The sequence below is a fragment of the Pararge aegeria genome, chromosome 19, assembly GCF_905163445.1.
Source record: "Pararge aegeria chromosome 19, ilParAegt1.1, whole genome shotgun sequence".
In the NCBI taxonomy this organism is placed as follows: domain Eukaryota; kingdom Metazoa; phylum Arthropoda; class Insecta; order Lepidoptera; family Nymphalidae; genus Pararge; species Pararge aegeria.
This window is the reverse complement of record NC_053198.1, coordinates 8437256-8458546: the sequence shown is the minus strand read 5'-3', so window position 1 is coordinate 8458546 and position 21291 is coordinate 8437256. Positions and strand designations below refer to the sequence as shown.

At 34.6% G+C, this 21291-nt stretch overlaps 1 protein-coding gene across 1 annotated transcript in view; it reads right to left on the bottom strand.

Annotated features, from left to right (window-relative positions):
- Nucleotides 1–101: 101 nt before the first annotated feature.
- The window catches only part of LOC120631935 (steroid hormone receptor ERR1), a 50280-nt gene continuing 29090 nt past the window's right edge, over nt 102–21291 (bottom strand). The window contains exons 5-11 of the mRNA XM_039901639.1: nt 18215–18340; nt 16649–16891; nt 15090–15308; nt 10684–10869; nt 9088–9246; nt 5616–5788; nt 102–4432 (exon numbers count right to left, since the gene is read on the bottom strand). Coding sequence (XP_039757573.1) covers nt 4267–4432; nt 5616–5788; nt 9088–9246; nt 10684–10869; nt 15090–15308; nt 16649–16891; nt 18215–18340 — 1272 coding nt within the window. The 3' untranslated portion in view covers nt 102–4266. The remainder of the gene's footprint in view (nt 4433–5615; nt 5789–9087; nt 9247–10683; nt 10870–15089; nt 15309–16648; nt 16892–18214; nt 18341–21291) is intronic.

Genomic DNA, 21291 nt, shown 5'->3' with positions numbered 1-21291 from the left:
TGTAACAGATCCGTCCTCGGCTCAACGATGGTAAAAACACTCTCAATTTAGGGAACGAATTCTGTAACTAACCAAATTGTTCCATGAATAAAACAAATACATTTCAGTTATTTTGTAATTTATTTCACATTATCTCCGAGACCAGTTTCATATTAATAATAACATTGTAAACGAATAAACATACAACTCATTCAATACAAATAAGAGACAGCTCTAGTTTCTCTACGAAAAATATCGTCCCGTTATTACTATCAAGCACAACCTTTAGATGCCGCCATTTTGTTAGTAACATGAAACAAAATGATGGACGAAAACACGTACATTACGTTACAGAATACAAAAATGAAAACAAGATAGGTACATGTAACTGTGAATGACATATATCAGTGTACATCGATTATCAAAAAAAACTTCGAACTTTCACAGCTAAGTGACTCGTGATTGTTATATACCAGAAAATTAAAGTTATTGTTAAGTAAGACATAAAAAGGTATATCTGAAACATAAACTTATGTCAGATTTAGCCTAAACATTAAAAAAAGTGATTAAAAAACGTAGATCGAATATGATACTATAATACATATTTGTATCTTTACAACTATTCAGATGATTTAACATTATAAAATGTTGTATTTTCGATAGTAATAATCGATCGATCATCAAATAAAAAATTAAACTTAACAACTAATCTGGCACATCTCACATTTTGTACATCTATCACACCAGCGCTGCAACAGCGATATCATAACAAACTGGCACAACTCACATTTTTGTACATTATCGCACTAGGGCCCGTATTCGATATGACATTGAACTCGCATTAAGTTATGTCAAATTTGACACCTCAAACTGAACCGTCAAATTGAACGACAAAACAAGGTTAATATCACTGCAAATAAAGGCGCGTTCTCAATTAATCGGAAGCTTCTTAAAGATGCGCAAAAGAATATACTAGTCAAATTACTTCTCAGTGTACCTAAAAGAGGGTGTTTCTATATGAGTAGGTCTTTTTAAGTGTTTTTTTTCTTATTTAACCGTTTTCCATACTAAAAGGCTATAACTGTCCCGACTGAATGGTTACTAAGAGTTAAGACTCCACTGTCCAGTCTGTCTGTCACCAAGCTGTATCTCCTGAACCCTGATAGTGAGTATTTCTGTTGCCGCAATAAAAACGAATACTAAAAACAGAATAAAATGAATATTTTTTTAAGGGGGCTTTCATACAACAGACATGATTTTTTTGTCGTTTTTATAGATAATAAAACGCCCTTTGTGTAGTATCCCAAAAAAAACACCTTGAATCTGACTGAAATATTCTTACACATCCTCTTTGTCTCTATGCTCCGCTGAAATGAGACGCACCGCAAGGGTCCAGCGCTAAAACATCGACTCATTTACAAACTATAAATAACTCGAATATTCTTAACATAAGAATAACTACAGCAGTAAGCTTTAAATAATTCACTGGAAATTAAAATTATCATATATCGTTTTTAACGATAGATATTTGTAGTTTCATTATGAGATCCGTCAAATTTTACTTTGTAGTAATTACAAAGAGTCTGTAAAGTATGCTTTGTTTTATTTCAAAATTGCATTCAATTAAAAGAAAAAATGTCTGTTACTTAAACATTATGTTAAGCCTATATAGAATTCTACTGTTAAAAGTAATTTATGAAGTGTTCTATTTTAATATAGCAGTAATCTTTTACATATTTTGACGGATTCTCTAATGTATAAAATATTGATTTTATTTACGATCAGTAAAATCTTGTGATTTATTTCTTTCCCAATACAAATTGACAAATGTTTTCAAAACTATACATGATTGCATAATAATTTAGGTACATAATATTCTTTCTGTAGATTGATATATTCAAAATTTATAACAATTATATACACTATACTTAAAATCCATTTTTCTTTCAGATCATCAAAAGATACTTTACCGATCGCAATAAGTTTTTACTTATGTAATAAAGTTTATTTAGCATTCTTATAGGCGTTTGCTGTGAAAATAATGTTTATGTCTAAATATTTGTTCCAAAAACTTTGTTGGCAACGCCTTGATAAATTAAACATTTAACTGATTGCTTCGAGACTATTGTATTTGTATAAATTTATAATGCACTTGATAAGTTAAAAACAAATCAAATTTAATAAAATATAAAAAAACACATACTTAATTACCTCAAAATTATGACTATTTAAGACAAAACACTCTTTTCTTTTACAGCAAACCTAGGTGAATGTGAATGGTAACAGGTTATTGAGGTATTTAATATTAATAATACTGTTCCACTTTTTAAGCTATTAAATACATAACACTTTTATGTACATATGTTTTATGTGTTGACTATGATTAACAGTATATTTTTACAACAATTTAAAAAATATTTGATCTGGTTGTTGTGGAAAAAATATATATAATTTATTATTAGTGGAACAGCTCTAAAAATAGATTGCTTTGTTATAGAAATATGTGTGAATAAAGATTGATATAACCCTTATGCATATTATATGGACAGTAGCATACCTGTCAAGAAGCCATCCCGCTACTTTAGTCTGAGATTGAATATTTTTTTCGAGTTTCAAACATAGACTTTATTTTTTGGTCCATCGAACCGGATGGCTTCATAATAGGTACTTTGACATATTATTTAAAAGCCGATTGTTCGATCCTATATTTAAACTGAAAACACCGACAACAGTGAAAAAGTGTAAAAGTACTACGTACAGAATAAAACGATAAAACAAATAGAAAGCCGAATACGGCTGCCGTGGATGACATTTACAAGTTATTTACAGTCGGGGAAACAATGCCTCTACGTCTTAGTACATTACTAATAGTTTAGCACTTAAACTACAGTTACACGTAACAGTGATAAAAGCACGTGTGAATGCTTGATGTTTCTTTTTACATAGTCACATTTCAATAAACGAAAATCTAACTGTACAAGACGTCATCTAAATAGGAACAAAATGATTTTCCAATCAACTAAAAAACCAAAAAACTAATTTTTACAGAGCTTTGAGATAGTAAGTAATATTATGGTGAAAATACTTATTACCTCAAAGTATGCTAATTATCATGCATATGTTCCAGAAAATATAAACGTTTGTTATCTTTATTATCAAGAAATAAATGTAAAGAATGTTTTAATCAAATATTATTTTTTGATTAGCTCAAATAAAAAAAAAAAATAAGTTCCCAAAATAGTATGAACGGGATGATTCCGAAAATCTTTTGAATATCCCCTATGTTATACGCCAAATATAAGCCAGATAACACAACATATCGGATTTTTTCCTCGACCATATTTTAATCTCGAAACCTCACCGTACCGTAAAAACTAGATATAATTTTAATATTATACAAAAATAGTAACAAGTTTTGTACTAGATCCATCCATTTTGTACACTAGACGCGGGGACGCGACTTCAAAATGTAACCCTCAAAGAAATAGAATTCTCAATTCCAAGATCCACCACTTCACAGCCATAAAACAGACTCGTGTCTGTCGACACATAAATATATATACACTCTACATATATATAACACCACTTCCGTACCGCTAAATGCAGAATCCGCTTCTATATGGCAACCAAATCCATTTATGTGATCCACTGTGATATGTTATTGTGATCAGTGATCCGTGGTCGCGTCCGCGCGCTACACAACGACTGAGGCGAAACGTGTCAATTGTGAAAATATAAAGAGTAAATATAGAAATGCTACACAGTAAACTAAGGCGAAGAGATCCACATCATCATTACATCATACTCGCAGTCGCTATATCAACTTATACTAGGATACGACATCGACGCGTCGAAAACGGTAAGAGCATCACTTTGCGATGCATGGTATGTTTTTACAAAATTGAGTCGTATTACCTAAGCAATACAGTGCGTTTTATGATGTGTAAATGTAAATTATCAACAGTTAATAGTTTATGCGGGTAGAGACTTTTTAATTTTTGATATACGTATAGTTGATCGCTGCTTTTATAGCATTGAAATCTGAAGTCCATCGCAAATATCATTAACGTCGAAACAAGCTTAAAATTTAACAAAAGTATAACTTTTCTTTTTCCATCCGGGCGAACTTTGCCGCAACCAGTCTAACAACCGTAAATCAGTCCGTTCGGGAAATCCAAGGCGGTTTCCAAGCCTGTTAATGTCGGAACAACTGATTATGAGGGTATCTACACATGTCTAAGGACGCGTGGCACCGAAGAAGCTAAGGGAATGGATTGGGATGGGAACCTACCGCAGACATGCTTCTAGCATCTCGACGAATAGTTTGTTCATAGGCGCGCGACGGTCGCGATGTACGGAGGCCCAAAAGCGGCGCACGGCGACGTCTGCGAGCCGAAGCGCCGGCAACACTAGTAAGAGTTGTTGCATGGCCCCGTTCGCGTTGGCATAGGGCCTGAAACAACAAAGAACATGATAACTTTATCCTTTACACAACAATGAAACATAGAACCATGGCAAGCTGACCTAACTTAGGAATTTAAAATGAAAAAAATAATGTCTACTCAACAAGTGTTTGGCCAAGATGTCATAAAAAATAGAGAATTTATTGCCGGCTCTTTATTCCAGCTTCGGATTGTTTATAGATAATCTTAGGATTACGGTATTGTAGATAGGTGTAATAAATAAGCCAGAGAAGTATATAAAAATCTGCTTTCATAATCTTATCTTTTTATTGACATAATAACTAAAATAAATGGTAAATTTAAATTTCATAAAATAATTAATCGAACCTTCCTTATGTTTTGACAAATTTAGGATATTTTTTTAATTTGGCAGGTGCTTGTCACGTTTTGTATTTTTTTCCGGTTAACTATAATACAGATAATGTCGTATTTCATTAATGGGTACCGCACACTTAGTGCATGTAACACATAACGAACGAACACAGACTATCGAAAATCGGTTTTGTAATCAAATAAATCGATCGTATCAACACAATTGTCTTAGTATATTAACATATTTTGTACACATTTTAAGATTGTAACGTTATTCTTCTATAGAAAGCAATATTAATCATTAAATTAGGATGTCAATGAGTACTATTTATTTGAACATTTAATTGGATAGAAGCAGGCGTTACTTTGCGGAAATCCATGATATATTATCAAAATTAAGCTTAATTTGCTATACTCCGCAAAAATCAGGAGAATCTGTGTGGTGTAATTTATAATTTCTTCAATCCTTATACTCCACACCAAACAGATCTTCGGCAATATACCCTCTACGCACGTTTCGCTACGAAACCGGAGCATCCTCAGGAGATGTTGACATTACAATGAATAATTGTTGCTTTTCGCGGAGTATAGCAAATTAAGCTTAATTTTGATAATTTAATGTTAATCGATTGGATTGTAAAAACGAATACTATTTTAGCTATAACTTTTTTAGTCTTTTTATAGTATTCAACATATACGAAACCGTGGCCAGAAATAAGCATTCATCTTTACTCCTCAGTAAAAGATTATCTCTGGTCTGAGCGACTGCCATACAAACAAAGATGGCCTTAATCATAGTCAAGCCAAACATAGTAAAGGTGTCGGCGCTTGAAGAACGTGCAATACGGATATTTTGTTTACCTTAGCGCGGAGACTGCGTCATTGAGCGCCGCAAGTATAGCGTCACGGAAACGTTTGAGCGCGGCGTGCTCGTCGATACGTGCTTCGGAGTTTGCGAGCGCCAATGCCTTTAATAAATAGCATTCCTCGCGATGCGCAGTCGCACGCTCCAGTCGTCGCGCTACGCCGGTCACCTGGAATGTAAAATGTTCTTAAAAATACAAAATAATATTACCCTAGACACAAGTTAAGCTCTGATAGCCCAGTGGTTGGAGTTTTCGGCTACACTTTCGAGGGGCCGATTTCGAATCCCAAAACGCACCTCTAACTTTTCTAAGTTATGTGCGTTTTAAGGAATTAAAATATCACTTGATTCAATGGTGAAGGAAACCTTCATACCATCAGTGGCGTGCACTTGGTTTCTTACCAAGGTTTGCATACAACAAGAAAATTGCATTAAACGACAAAAATCCTCCTCTTATACCAGTTACATGTAAATTTTATGGTAGGCAGTGCTTTTGTGCATGTATGAAGTGCACGCCACTGCATAGAATGATATGAGAGTTTTACATAGTGTTCTCAAAGGCGTGTGAAGTCAACCAATCCGCACTGGACGAGCGTGCTGGACAACGGCCTAAAACCTTCTCATTGTGAAAGTGCCGTGAAGTGGGCCGGAGATGGGTTGATATGATGATGAGACACAAGTATTAAATTGATGATTGATACTAAAGACATTTATTTAATTTATTTATTTTAAGTATTTTATTTATTTATTTCATTTGTTTGATTTTAATTTGTGAACGATAACATACCTTAACCCCTAATGAGTGGATACAGTATAGGAGACAAATAGAGCGACATGTTGCGGAACGTAGATAGAACGTTCAACAAAAACGTGGAATGTTCCAAAACTCGAGTCGCGGAACATTTCACCGGCTACACTATCTATTGCTTATAGAAATATCGCAATATGAGATCGTGGTAATGAATGCCGCATAAATATTTTTAAATATTAGATAGAAGCAGGCGTTACTTTGCGGAAATCCATGATATATTATGAAAATTAAGCTTAATTTGCTATAGTCCGCGAAAAGCAGGAGAATCTGTATGGTGTAATTCATAATTTCTTCAATACTTATACTCCACACCAAACAGATCTTCTAGATATTTTAGTTAACAATAATTTATTGTATCCTTATCGCTTAAAAGCGATCTCTGCCAGGCTACCTTAGGATTAGGACAACAAGAGAACAAAAAGGTGGTGTAAAATTATTATAAACCTACATTTAAATAACTACATACAAAAAAACATAAACAAAATATACACAAATAAAAAAATATATAAAATATATGTATAAAATAAATATAAAAATAATAAACTAATATATATTATGCGACATGTTGCGGAACGTAGATAGAACGTACCTTAGGATTAGGACAACAAGAGAACAAATAGTTGGTGTAAAATTATTATATACCTACATTTAAATAACTACATACAAAAAAACATTAACAAAATATACACAAATAAAAAATTATATAAAATATATATATAAAATAAATATAAAAATAATAAACTAATATATATTATGACAAGGTATATTAAGGAATAGATGGAAAAAAAATAAAAACCAGTCACCAGTAAAATCAGTAGAACGATTATATCCCCTGACAAGGAATATAATTATCGTGTCCACCTGCTAAAGCACGGGAACGTGGAAAAGGAGAAGTTTACCCCCCCGTTTATTATAACACACCAGTGGCGGTACTCCCATACAAGCAGAAAAGCCGGGCTTGCGTTACAATAAATATCTCTTTTAAATTTTTCTCGACTATTCCGAATTGAAATTAACAAAATAATTAAAACTTGATAGCAATGAGGATATAAATACAATGTTTTAACTTTTGCTCAATAATGTATATACTCTTTGTCTACTTTACTGCAAGCACTACGTTACTCTAGCAGGTAGACTCTGTGGTAGTAACCAGCCGAACGGCGCGGCGCCGCGCCGAACTATCACTATCGCGCTCTTCGCGTGTCTTCGTACGCGATCGGAGGTCCCGCTTTGTCTCGCTCACACTCATTTGCTTATATGGGGCTTTTTTTTACTGCTCTCGCTCATAGAAATTTCAATGTATTTAGCAGAGACAATCTAGATTATTTAATAATTTAGTATGGAGATCAAATGCCAGATTGCGAGTTGAAGTTAGTGAAGATGACCAGCGAGCGAATTGAAACAACTTCACGCGTGTTATTATTTGCGTTACAACTAGTTGACACTTGACAGATTCATTATTATTGATTAGTAACTAGTTAGGAGTTTATTATTGTTTTTTTTGAGTTGAATAGTGAATTTTACTGGTTTGTTTTCTTACAAATTATTGTAAATATTGTTAAATATGAGCTCAAATTGTGTGCAAATTGTTTCTGTGGCGAAATCAAAAAATAATTGGCGAACAACAGGTAAATTTTTTTTATGTAAAAATTGTTTGTTGTCTTTGCATATTTTTTTTCTAATGAAGAGAATGGTTGGAACTCGGCTGGTTACGACATAAATTACCAGGCATCATAAGAATTAAAGAGAGCAAAGAAACACTTGGGATTTCTTTTTAATTTTGGCAAACATTGCATAGAAACTTCTTTATCATAATTCGCGTGCTGACCTTAATCGTAGTATTTTTCAAAGATTTGTTGATATTGTTTGTCATTTATTGACCTAGCCTCTGTAGCACAGGTTTTCCTTCCGCAGAGGTTAGGGCATTCATGTAATTATTGTATCCATCCTTTTTAGCCTGAATAAAATGATTATTATTATTATTATTATTATTATTTAGCACAACAAGAATGGTGACTTAGAGATCATGACGAGTTAAATTTGTCCTTTAGGGCTTGCTCAAATTCAAAACCCTAGGCACGCCACTGTAACACACATATATTATTTTGATATATATCCACTTGTGCGCCAGTGCTCTGAGAGTTGATAAAGTTGTGGTAGAAGATAAATTTGTATCCTGCCGATGCTAGACGCCGATGCGTGCTGAGATTGCAGTCAAGGTCAAACTTGTAGTGGGGAAAACAAATGGGATTATAAATTTCTCGTAAATTTTTTTTTCTGCGAAGTTTTTATTTTTATAGTGCGTGAGAACTAACTAAGACCTCGCACTGTAAGGCAATAAAAAAATGCAGCGTTTCCTCACTTTTGACGATCTGGTGCGTAACGAAAGCACTCCACCACAGTAGCTTTTTGCTTTTATTCTATCTACCAAACGAAGAAAGAAGTTAGATTTTTTCTTTCTTCTTTTCCGAATTAATAAGACTTAATTGGACTTTCATTACTGGAGACTTGGCTTGATAACTTTAGTACTCGTTAAAACATGTTTGGACTATCGTTTCCTATAAAACAGACTGAGAAGAGAAAAGACCTGCCTGAAGTTAAAACATGTTTGGACTATTATTTCCTATAAAACAGACGTGAGAAGAAAAAAGACCTACCTGAAGGTATAGATCGTGTGCCCCAAGGTCCCTTGCCTCTTGCTCGTCGAGCGCGAGGTCTGCGGCGAACCGCAACCGTAGGGCTCCACCCGCTGACATAGAGCGATACGCAACCATCAGACTCAGCATCTCAGCCCACGTACTTTGTAACAACCGCATCTGCAGACAATCAGAAGTGCGGTTTTGTAAGAAAATCGTATGCGTTTGACATTTGGGGAAACGTGTGGCTTCACTTGTCAAACAGTGTCGTATTTGATAGAAGCAGGCGTTACTTCGCGGAAATCCATAATATATTATGAAAATTAAGCTTAACTTGCTATACAGCATCAATATTGCCGCGAACAGCAGGAGAATCTGTATGGTGTAATTTATAATTTCTTCAATCCGTATACTCCACACCAAACAGATCCTCGGCAATGTACCCTCTACGCACGTTTTTTTCAGAAACCGAAGCATCCTCAGGAGATTTTGACTTTACGATGTGTGTTGCCGTGACTTAACAATTATTCATTGTTTGGTGTGGAGTATAAGGATTGAAGAAATTATAAATTACACCATACAGATTCTCCGGTGTTCGCGGAGTATAGCAAATTAAGCTTAATTTTCATAAACAGCGTGGTGGTCATAGATACTTTACGATTTTTTAAGACGATGAGACCAGAGGTTTACATAAGCTTCTGACAACTAAAAATTGTAAATCATTTTTGATGAAATTCAATGTTTAATGAAATTTTGGAATAGAAATTTAACCCAAAAATTCTCAAGCTTGAATAAATGATTATTATTATTATTACAAGCGTTTTTTTTACCACACTGGTTAAAACGGACCCTAGTGGCATACAACTATATATTTTTGTAACTACTACTCGACTTAGTATATTTTATCCTATATTTTTACTAAAACAATATGAAAAATAAAAAAAAATGCAGAAAAAAAATGAAGAACACATTTAATACATCGAGGTTACTATACTATTGTTGAATTTCTTATCGACAAGGTTGCCTGGAAGCAAGCCGCTCCGCTTTCAGCTCACACAAGATAGAAAAATGATTGTTAAATTGTAAAATGATGAAAAAGAACAACTGCTGAGTTTCTTGCCGGCTTTTTAAGAATCAGAGGCACAGACATACTTGTTGTTCCAGGACCCTTTTTTTTTTTTTTTTTATTTAGTTCGTAAAACTGACGGTCAACTGCTTACTCTAAACTATAGGACATTTGGCATGTGTATACAATTGTGCCTTCTCGATGCGGGTACATAAGGCTGCTGCAAACAGCTAGAAAAACTAATTTAGATAATATAACAAAAAAAAATATATATAAATTACTAAGAAAAGTAAAACAAAATATTGTGGAAATAAAATTACCTAAACCCTAACCCTTTTCTTAACTTAAGCTTAATACTAGGTATGTTATCGCTGAAGATATCTATACTATCACGAAAGCAATTTGCAAGAAATTGCATTCGATACATAGGACTATGTTGGCCAAGATAAGTTGTGGTTTTTGGCAATTCATGAAATAAAAGAAATTTGAATTTAAAAAAAAAAATCACACCATTGCACTAACTAAGCTTGAGAATTTCACATCCCAATTACCTGATCGTTTAGTGGCAAATCTGTGAAGCCAGGGATCTGCTTGGCCCATCCGATCACGCCGACAAGCTCCCTGTCATACAGGTCAGCAAGTAACGCGAGGGTCCTGGCCCTCGGATCGGTCAAACCGGTTGGGGGAGCCCCGCATGTGAGTAACTCAGGCTCGTATGATGATAAAGCTTCTAAAACCTGCAATACAATATTAATTGTTTCAATATTTCATATAAGGTACTGAAAGGGTCATTTAATATATAAATATACTAGTGGACCCCAGCGCCATCTGTCGGGCTGATTAGTGAATCAAAACCATCCAGGGTGCCACCCAAACGCATACCAAAAAATTCATTCAAATCGATCCAGACGTTTAGGAGGAGTTCAGTGACATACACACGCACACAAGAAATATATATATAAGACTAGCGGACCCCAGCGCCATCTGTCGGGCTGATTTGTAAATCTAAACCATCTAGGGTGCCACCCAAACGCATACCAAAAAATTCATTCGAATCGGTCCAGCCGTTTAGGAGGAGTTCAGTGACATACACACGCACACAAGAAATATATCTATATATATAAAGATATCACATACGTTCGGACCCTGGAATCAAAAATAGAATAGGGTAAAAGCTCATAGTGTTTCTGATAAGTTTTCGAAGTATAAGCTATTAAAGTGGTGGCTATTACAGTGGCGTACAATAATATAATACTATAATTAAGCGTTTACATTGGATTTAAGGGATTCAATCAAGTCTAGATTTAACGTTGTTAAATTAAATCTAGACTTGATTGAATCCCTTTGCCTATGCCTCCATCATCATCATCATTCGCAGCCTATTAACTTCCCACTGCAGGGCACAGGCCTCGTTTCACATTTAAGAGACAGTTTTAGAGCATACACCCACCACGCTGCTCCAATGCGGATTGGTGGGCTATCTGTACAGTGCAATTGAAATTTCTTCAATCTTTCTCAATACTTTATACGTTTTTTTATTAATAAATGAATATACTACGATATTCCACACATCGCCATCTAGCCCAAAAGTGAGCGTGGCTTGTGTTATGGTTACTAAGATGACAGATGAATATATTTATGAAAAATATACATAAATGCATATGACAGACAGACAAGACACATTTTCCAGTAGTAGGAATCGAACCCACGGCATTGGACTCAGAAAGCAGGGTCGCAAAACTGCGCAAATCGGCCGCCTAAATATTACCTATTGAAAATTTTATTCGCGGTACATGTCACGCAAAGCTGCTAGCAATAAATGAAACTAAATCGGTAAGATAACCATTAAAAGTTACGTGTGTACGACGTTCCTAATTTATTAAACAGACCTTGACTTCTAAAATATACGTAGCTATTATTATATGCGTACCTACTTCCTGTCTGCCAGAATAAGTTTTTAGTCCAGTACATAACCTAGCACAATGAGATCGAAATGAAACCTTGAAGTGCATTTATATAAATATATCTATGCTACCTATTGACTAACCGAAACATTTTTATGGCTTCATTCATAAGGTTCAAAATTGCAAAATTTGGCTACTATCTTCTGTATTTTGTTGCGTCACAAAATCAGGGAAATGCGTAAAAAAAAGCAGGTGTTTTTATGAAAGCGTTATTTGCAGAAGCTGAAGTCTATCATAAATAATTATAAAAAAAAAAAAGAAAAGGAATACGGGAACCTTTATCCTTATGAAAACTTTAATAAAGCTAGAGTTTATTTAAACACGCTTTTCTTTTGACCTAGCAATCAGATTTGAATGATCTTTTATAAGTTTGATCGTCTAATACCTACATTAGGAGCCGATCAAACAAACTAATAGCGCTGGCGGGCTATGCGACGCGGTAGGTCAGGGTTGATTGTTTTTTGTTTTCGTATTAGGACGGCCGACTGGCGCAGTGGGCAGCGACCCTGCTTTCTGAGTCCAAGGCCGTGGGTGCGATTCCCACAACTGGACAATAGTTGTGTAATGAACATTAATGTTTTTCAGTGTCTGGGTGTTTATCTATATATTATAAGTATTTATGTATATTATTCATAAAAAATATTCATAAGTTATCTTAGTACCCATAACACAAGCTACGCTAATTTTGGGACAAGATGGCGATGTGTGTATTGTCGTAGTATATTTATTTATTTATTTATTGTGTAGACTATAAGATCAAAGCCATGTGTATGAGAACCTTATACGATGTTGTGCGCAGAAGAAGCCGCGAAGAACCAAGTGTACCTATATGACTCAACACTACAAAAACCCCTTGCCTTAGTTAGTTAACTAAGTAAGTTAACAGTGTCTCTGATCTAAAATAAGCGTGTTAAACCTCAGAACTTAAGCATGTAAGGTATAAAAAAGCAAACGAGTTTTTATTCACTATTCTCGAAAACTATCATCCAATTTGAGATAATAATTTGGTTTTATATACCTTATGTTCAAGTAATAAGGCTTTTCATTATTTAAAGCGGCTCGCGATACTGTTATGTCATAACTTTACGTAACAAAAACGTTTGACTACTGACTAAGAAAAAAAAAACAGGTTTTAGTTTCTATTCTTCTAAAAAGTGTATGTAGCTAAACTTTCTCTTGCCTTCCTACAGGGACCAAACACGCAATCGTCAGTACACGTCATTTTAATTTCATACAGTTGGGTTAAGGACTAAGTCAACGAAAACAATGATTGGGTGTAAATTATTGCTCTAACCAGATTGCTTCTTTAATATTCAAAATTCAAAATTCATTTATTTCAAGTAGGCCTAATTTAAGCACTTTTGAAACGTCAAGTCTTTCTATGTGTAGTGACTCTACCACCGGTTCGGAAGGCAGATTCTACCGAGAAGAAGCCGGCAAGAAACTCAGCAGTTGCTCTTTTCTATATCAACAATTTACATTTTACATTTTAAAATTCATTTTTCTATCTTGTGAGAGATGAAAGCGGAGCCGGATGCTTCCAAGCAACCTTGTCACTAAGAATTTCATCAATTGTATAGTAACCTCGCTGTAATAAATGTGTTTTAACACATTCTTTAAACTTATGCATTGGTAGGTCCAAAATTACTTTAGGAATCATGCTATAATAGCGTATACTCAAACCTTGCACCTTTCGCAGACCGTTTTAAATGACAATGTGTGATGGTGATAACAAAAAAAACAACCGGCTAAGTTTGTTGTGGGCTTCTTCTTAGACCAGGGCGCATATGGAACCCTCGTAGCTTTAGTTTTAAGTTGACGAATTAATTTATCGCCATCCACTCATTTCTATATAATACTAGCTGTTGCCCGCGACTTCGTCTGCGTTTGATTTTGTTTTTAAAGTATTCTGTATCGCTAAGCCTTCAGTGAGTATAGTATATATATATATATATATATATTACATGTGGCTGTCAATTAATTATAGACAAATAATTTGCAATAAAAAAAAATTGCGACTATAATTAAAGGTAAGCTATCCTATCTCTTAAGTTGGACCAGACTGCTCACGGTGTACCAATTTAATTTGAAATCGGTTAAGTAGTTTAGGAGTCCATCGCGGACAAACATCGTGACAGGAGATTTATATATATTAAGATTTTACATGTAATATATACATCAAGAGTGCCATCTATGTGCCTATTTGAATAAAGAAATATTTGACTTTGACTAAGATGCCGAGTATTGCAAAATGAGGTTCGAGCAACATATGCGATTATTAATTGAAGTTCTTTATAGCGAAAAATAGATATTATTATTCTACATCATTTTTCTGACTAAATGGTTATCCGATTTGCAGATATTTGTTAAAGTTATGTAATGAAATAAATAATAATACACTTAGGTAAACGATGATCTTTGTTTTAGTCGTATGTTTTTGCTCGGTAATATTTGTGGAACTATCAGCTTGTACGAACATTTTCTTTTTAGCTGCATTAAATTATGCTTTATAGATTATAGTTTTTAGATTTATTTGTACCTTCTATACGTGTACGCTCACAACATGTTTTAGTTGTAAGTTTAATGTTTTCTCTATTAAGCGAATTTTTCGTATTTATTTTGAGAAATAAAGATCTTAAACCATAAAAAGAAGTATTGGATAGAAGCAGGCGTTACTTTGCGGAAATCCATGATATATTATCAAAATTAAGCTTAAAATTAAGCTATACTCCGCGAAAAGCAGGAGAATCTGTGTGGTGTAATTTATAATTTCTTCAATCCTTATACTCCACACCAAACAGATCTTCGACAATATACCCTCTACGCACGTTTCGCTCCGAAACCGGAGCATCCTCAGGAGATGTTGACTTTACAATGATATTTTTAAATCTCTTGACACCACGCCAAAAAAAAAAAAAAGAATCTATGATGAGACAGCTCCCCTGTATTAGTTTATCATTGTATTCTGTGTTAAATTCTACATTTAAAATTACCTTAATATCATCCAGTTGTGGTCGCGGTTGGTTTGGAGTGAGTTGATCTGGTGCGCGTCGGTACTTCTGCCTCCCACCTCGCACGCGATCTAATCGCACGCCCTCCCTCAGCATTCCGGTTCTTAGACATTTGCGAAAACGGCACGCTTGGCATGCCTTTCGTCTTCTTTTGTTGATTTCGCATTCATTTGACGCCGGGCACGTGTATTCTATGTTTCCCTGGAAAAAAATTAAAAATTTGCACTACTTCTGAATAATATGAGCTATTGTTACTATAGTAATTCCTTCACGGAGGGGCTATTTTATTTAGAATACCATAAGTTATTATAATATATTTAATTTATTTTAAAAAAATTGGTTTAAGAAAAAAGCTAATTTAACAATTTAGTATCGAGTGTGCAATTGCCAACTACGCAGATATTTATTTATTTATGTATTTTTTTTTTTTTTGCTTTAACATGGTGCAGACAACATAGATGTTAAGAGATCTACATATTCAGCCAAGATTGGCGTGAAAAAATCATAAACATTATTTTAAACTAATAATTAACTTAATTGAATTATAGATTATGTTCAGAATATTAAATTTAAATCTGTAATATTTTCGAAGAATCTATACTAATCCCAAATCATAATTGTAATTTTTTTTTTAAACCTACCAATACATTGATTTTAGTGAAATTTATTACGGGGATAAAGAGATACGGATAGTTCGCAACCCAGTGTCCAAGAACTATTTTATTTTTACGCACAAATAATACATTTAACAGCCGATTGGCGCAGTTTGCAGCAACCCTGCCTTCTGAACCCAGGGCCGTGGGTTCGATTCCCACAACTGGAAAATGTTTGTGTGATGAGCATGAATGTTGGTCAGTGTCTGGGTATTTATATGTATATTCTAAGTATTTATGTATATTATTCATAAAAATATTCATCAGTCGTCTTAGTACCCATAACACAAGCTACGCTTACTTTGGGGCTAAATGGCGGTGTGTGTATTGTCGTAGTATATTTATTTATTTATTATTTATTAAAATTGAAGTAATAGAGGTACGGCTAGTACCGACACTGCTATATACCGATACTACGTTACTTTGTCATTGATAAACTCTTCCCAACTGATTTCAGTAATTCCTTTACGTAGTAAGCTATTTTATTTAGAAGTAACACAGGTTATATTTAATTTCTTTTAAAGATTTTTGTTTAACAAAAAAAAACAATAAAATCCGAATCGAGAGTGCTACTGCTCACTACGCAAAATAAAAATATTGGAAAGAAGCAACTGATTAGTCTCTTCCGAGCATCTTTTAGATATACTTAATCTAGAGTCACTACAAACATAAATTATCGTTTCAAATGTGACCATAGAAGCAATGTACTTAAAATTTGCTTATTTACTTTTTAAATCGTTCATACCTACTGTTCCGTTAAGAAAATAGATGAAGGGTACAGAATATGAAATTAAGCGGTCTTATCGTTTAGCAGCAGTCTCTTCTTGGTAAACTGAGGACTAGGGAAACAGAAACATATCGTATATTAAAATTATAACTAAATTATACCTGTATCGTCCTTTTAAAAAACGCCTTGCACGCCTCACAGCTCGCAACACCATAGTGGAACCCCGACGCCACATCGCCGCAAACTAAGCACCATCGACGTGGAGCCTCGTCGTCCCTCGCTCCGCTCGAAGCTGCTACGGTTGTGGACGAGCAGTGCTGCTGTTCTGGACTTGTGTTCCCAACGATACCGCCTTCACCAGGTGAAACGCAGAATCTGACCTCTTCTTTTGGTTCCAATTCAAGCTGTAATATCAATTGTCCCCATTATTCATGTCCCACTGGCTGACATTGTCTTAGATCTCCGCTATATGGGAGTCTTTCCGATAAAATAGAAGAGAAGCGCTTAGAGTCAACACGGTGCTCCGAAGCGGTTAGGGTAATAATAACGACCGAATTCTTAACCTGCTTTATTCACATTGGTATCGAAATGACCCAATTAAGAATTTGACAGTAGTAACGAAATGGTGGCCGTTTCGATACAGGTATTAAGAAGCATTTGTCAATAAATATCTCTCGCACTTATCAATAAATATCTCACGAGTTAAAATGTTCCTCATTACTTAATAGTTGCATAAATAGCGATTATTCAAGAGGGTGCAAAACGCCAATTTCCTAACTGCTTCCACCGACAGAATACCTAACAGTTTTAGTTACGGGCCGACAGAAAATGATCCGTAGCACGCTAACCTCTACCTACGCCAACGAGGCAGTAAAATAAACGTGTAATGCTTATCTAAACAAACTTCTTTTCGACCTATCACAACTTATAAAGTAGCGGCACGCTGCGATTGCCGGAATGAAGGTTGGTTTTCCTATCTCTCTCTGTCTTTCTTATAGATTAATTATATCTTCGCGCCCACTCGATGCTTTATTTAGCTATCATATCGTGCCTTTACTTTAAGCCTATTTACCGTAACCTATGTAAATTTAAGATCGATATTTTGTATCGTTTCAGCTAATTCTTTTTCCTCACGATCGATATGATAAGTACTCAACAACTCAACCTCAACTCGGGGATATATGCCATTCTCACCCTAAAATTATGTTCGCCCTCCCTGATATTTCGTATGGCGCATTTTTTCAGATCACCGTCTAGTTGCTCCCTTTTTAAACTTTATAACAATCTAATCTTCGGAGATCGGAACTTCGCCATATCTACATTAGAGCTTAAGAGATTTAGAAAATACTTATTTTTAATTCTTAATCTGTTCCATCAAGATTAGGTATCTTTGGAGATAGAGAATCGAACTCTTCAACAGTATGTTCTTTGTCCTCGAATTGACTGGCGTGCTGTTATTCCGACACGCCTCTAACTGGCGAAACTGGACACGTCGCGTCGTGTCCAAGAGTCAGGGTCTACTTCGGTTCTGCTGTTGAGTTTGAAAGCGTTTCCGTAGCTCCGCCCCCAAGCAGTGAGTAGAAACACCGTGGGTGTCAGTCAGTAGTCAGTAAGATTCTGACAAAGTTCTACGAAATCCATGGGGTTTTCCCCACTTGAAAATGATCCTAAAAGTGATCTGTGCCAAGCTGTAGGACATTAACAGCCTGATGACGATGATAACTTACTGCACAGGGCTCCAGTACCGCCATAGGACGATGTTGCTCAGTTGGAGAATACTGCGGCGGCGGCTCAGCCTCTTGCTTCACTCGCCTCAGCAATGGCTCTCCGTTGACGGCGGACATCATCTGCACCTGCAACGAAGCAATCGAAACTATCGTAGAGGCTTTAAAGGCATCTAATGTTATATTATGCGAAAGTGGCTTCCTTTACGCCCTAACAATCGATTTAATTTTTGGCAAGGAGTTATTGAAAGAACGGAGAGTAACGTAGCGAACTTTTGGTCCTGGAAAACATCGAATTGGGAGGTTTACAGGAACATTCTTACACCAAATATAGTCCTTCTTTCATGTCCTAACAAAGCAGCGCTGCTAGTACAATTAAAATTGCTTGATTATTATATAAATAATAAGAACTTAAAAGATATATTACAACAGACTTCATTTTAAGTAAGCAATCCGTTTATATGTACATTTTTTTTAAATATGCAATTATCAAACGACTGACCCAAATTAGATGAAAGTCCTTTGGCACCAATGTGAAAGTATATCCTTACAAAAGATAAACAGATTTCAAAATCTGTTTATAAATAACGGATTTCTGAGGTAACAAACATAAAAAAGAACCTCCTTCATTGTTTGGAAATCGGTTGATAAACAACATCGATCGGGTCTTTTGGGAGCCTCCTACGCTAGGAAAACGTGCCAGCAATTACTAACACGAGATTTTATACTCTGCAAAGAACAGCATTGCTAGCACGCGCTTCCAAATAATTATCTCTACACTTTACTCGTATTTTTTTCTATAAAGATAGACGAGATAATTGGTAGACATAACTCTGGTCGCACGCATGCTAGCCCCACAGGACAGCAGGAAGACCAACTCATAATGTCATTTCTTTCTTAGCTAGTCATATTGTTGGTTGTTTTAGTTGTTTTCTGATTGCGCATTTCTTTTCAAAGGGTTATAAATAGAAAAAACAGCGAGCTGTCGAATTGACGCAAATGAAATTTTGCTAGTGTGGTTGTTTAATAAGTTGATTGTTACTATTATGTAACTATCAGCCGAAGTAGCATTTTGAAAGTAGGTAAGTACTCTTCTTTCCGCATACCTTATACTTCCAAAAATACTCTACGCTAGTCATAAATTTTCTAAATTTGCGAATGCAGGGAAATTACCTCCTAGATACGATTTTAGGAGTCGGTTTAAGTATATTTAAAAATCAAAAATCTAGGCCAAATCACAAAGTCAATCTCTTTCTCAAAATTTATAAAGCACCTATATCTTTTGCTACGATGAGTCATGTTTAAGTCATTAAATCCAAACTTGAGTTTTTTAACGTCGAATGATGATTATAAAAGTACATCGGCCAAATATAAATTCGGCGAAATCTAAATCACTATGCACGCCAATTATACCTTTACGTGGGCAGTCAGAGATTTTAACAAAGCCATTAAAATCAATTTGCATAGTTAATTTAAAAAAGGATAAACAGAATCTATATTTTAATAGAGATACAAAGAACTAACGGTAATAGCTTTTTACACCACACCATATTCCATTTACGTGTATCATTAAATCACCAAATTACTTGTTAGCAAAACTAGAAAAATCGATTTAGACTTCCAATTTCTAGACTACGTTTCTTTGCTTTTATTTTTTAAGAATGTTTTATATCCTTTCGAATATGAGAATAAGGCTAGAGCAAATCGTAGCCCTTGCTCTTATAATCTTTTAAAAAATATGGATCTATCCTAGAGCCTTCACAGAAGTTTACACTTTGAGTTTGCAATACTAAGTACTAGAATGAATGTAAAATGCATATTAAACTCTTCACAAACCTTCTGGTGATAAATTATTCAGAAATAAAAAAGATATTTGATGCTTTGAGATAAAACCTAAACGGATAGCGAAAATAAAAATCATTATCTATTTATGACAAAGTTTCAAGGATGCGACAGGTTCAACGCACTTTTGACATTGTCGGCTTTCCGATAAAAAATGTCGTGACGCAACCGGCGTGACTTTTTAAACAAAGTAGGTATGTGCTTATCACACAAGACCTATATACTATAATATACGGTATTTCATAATGATAAATTCATTATGCGCAAACTGATTTGTTCAGAATATATTCCTTTTCCATGCATAACGTGTATTTAAATAAATAAACCCGCATACTCGAAATTTATAACATCTATACAATATTTTAATTTTCAAAATACATTACATGGTGACAGCAACTGTGTTAACATTTAAAGTAAAATGGGGTCACTGAGCAAGTTTTAGGAGGACAACAGAAAAAAAAAATCCTAGATTATTTTAAAACACTTCATACAAACAACCAAATGGGCACATATTCGAGTAAGTATATGTGTCCATTTAGTTTAAATTACACTAGACGAATTGTAATTGTGATTAGGGTTGCCATTTTTTTTATTTTCGACTACTTTTATACAACAACGTAGTATCCTAATAGCTACTAAGTTCTCTTTTTAAAATACCTTGTATATACGTACATATATACAAAATTCTAAATTTCCATCAAACAATTCACGCGTAAATGCATGAGCACTTCACGGTCTACACTATCTTGAATAAATAATACCAAAAACCTGAAAAGTTTTGCACGAGTTAATTTTCAGATCTCCCAGTTGGATAAGAAAAAATATTTTTGTGGTACATTGCCCGATTATTGAGCAAGGTTATACAACAACACGCTACGACCCACACCCTGGTAATAATATAAAATTGAACCGCTTACACATGAACGCGCTAATCTCAAAGTGGCTACGAGTCCAATTAAAAAAAATGGGTTAAATTCCCCATCTGTTGAGGTAGGTTATAGGCAGTAAGTTAAGACTAAAACGGTCTTTAGGTATCTTTCCAAACTTAGTATTAAATATTGAATCCCGTTATAAATAATTATTTAAAAGAAGCTTAATTCCAGAAGTTACAATTCAAAAAACATTTTGGGTAATTAAACCTTTGTCAAATCATTTTGTTTTTATTTTCTCTGTATCCATTTAGTTCCAGTTAAAGAATTAACGTCATTACGCCTTAAAAAATAAAAAAAACCTTGAAC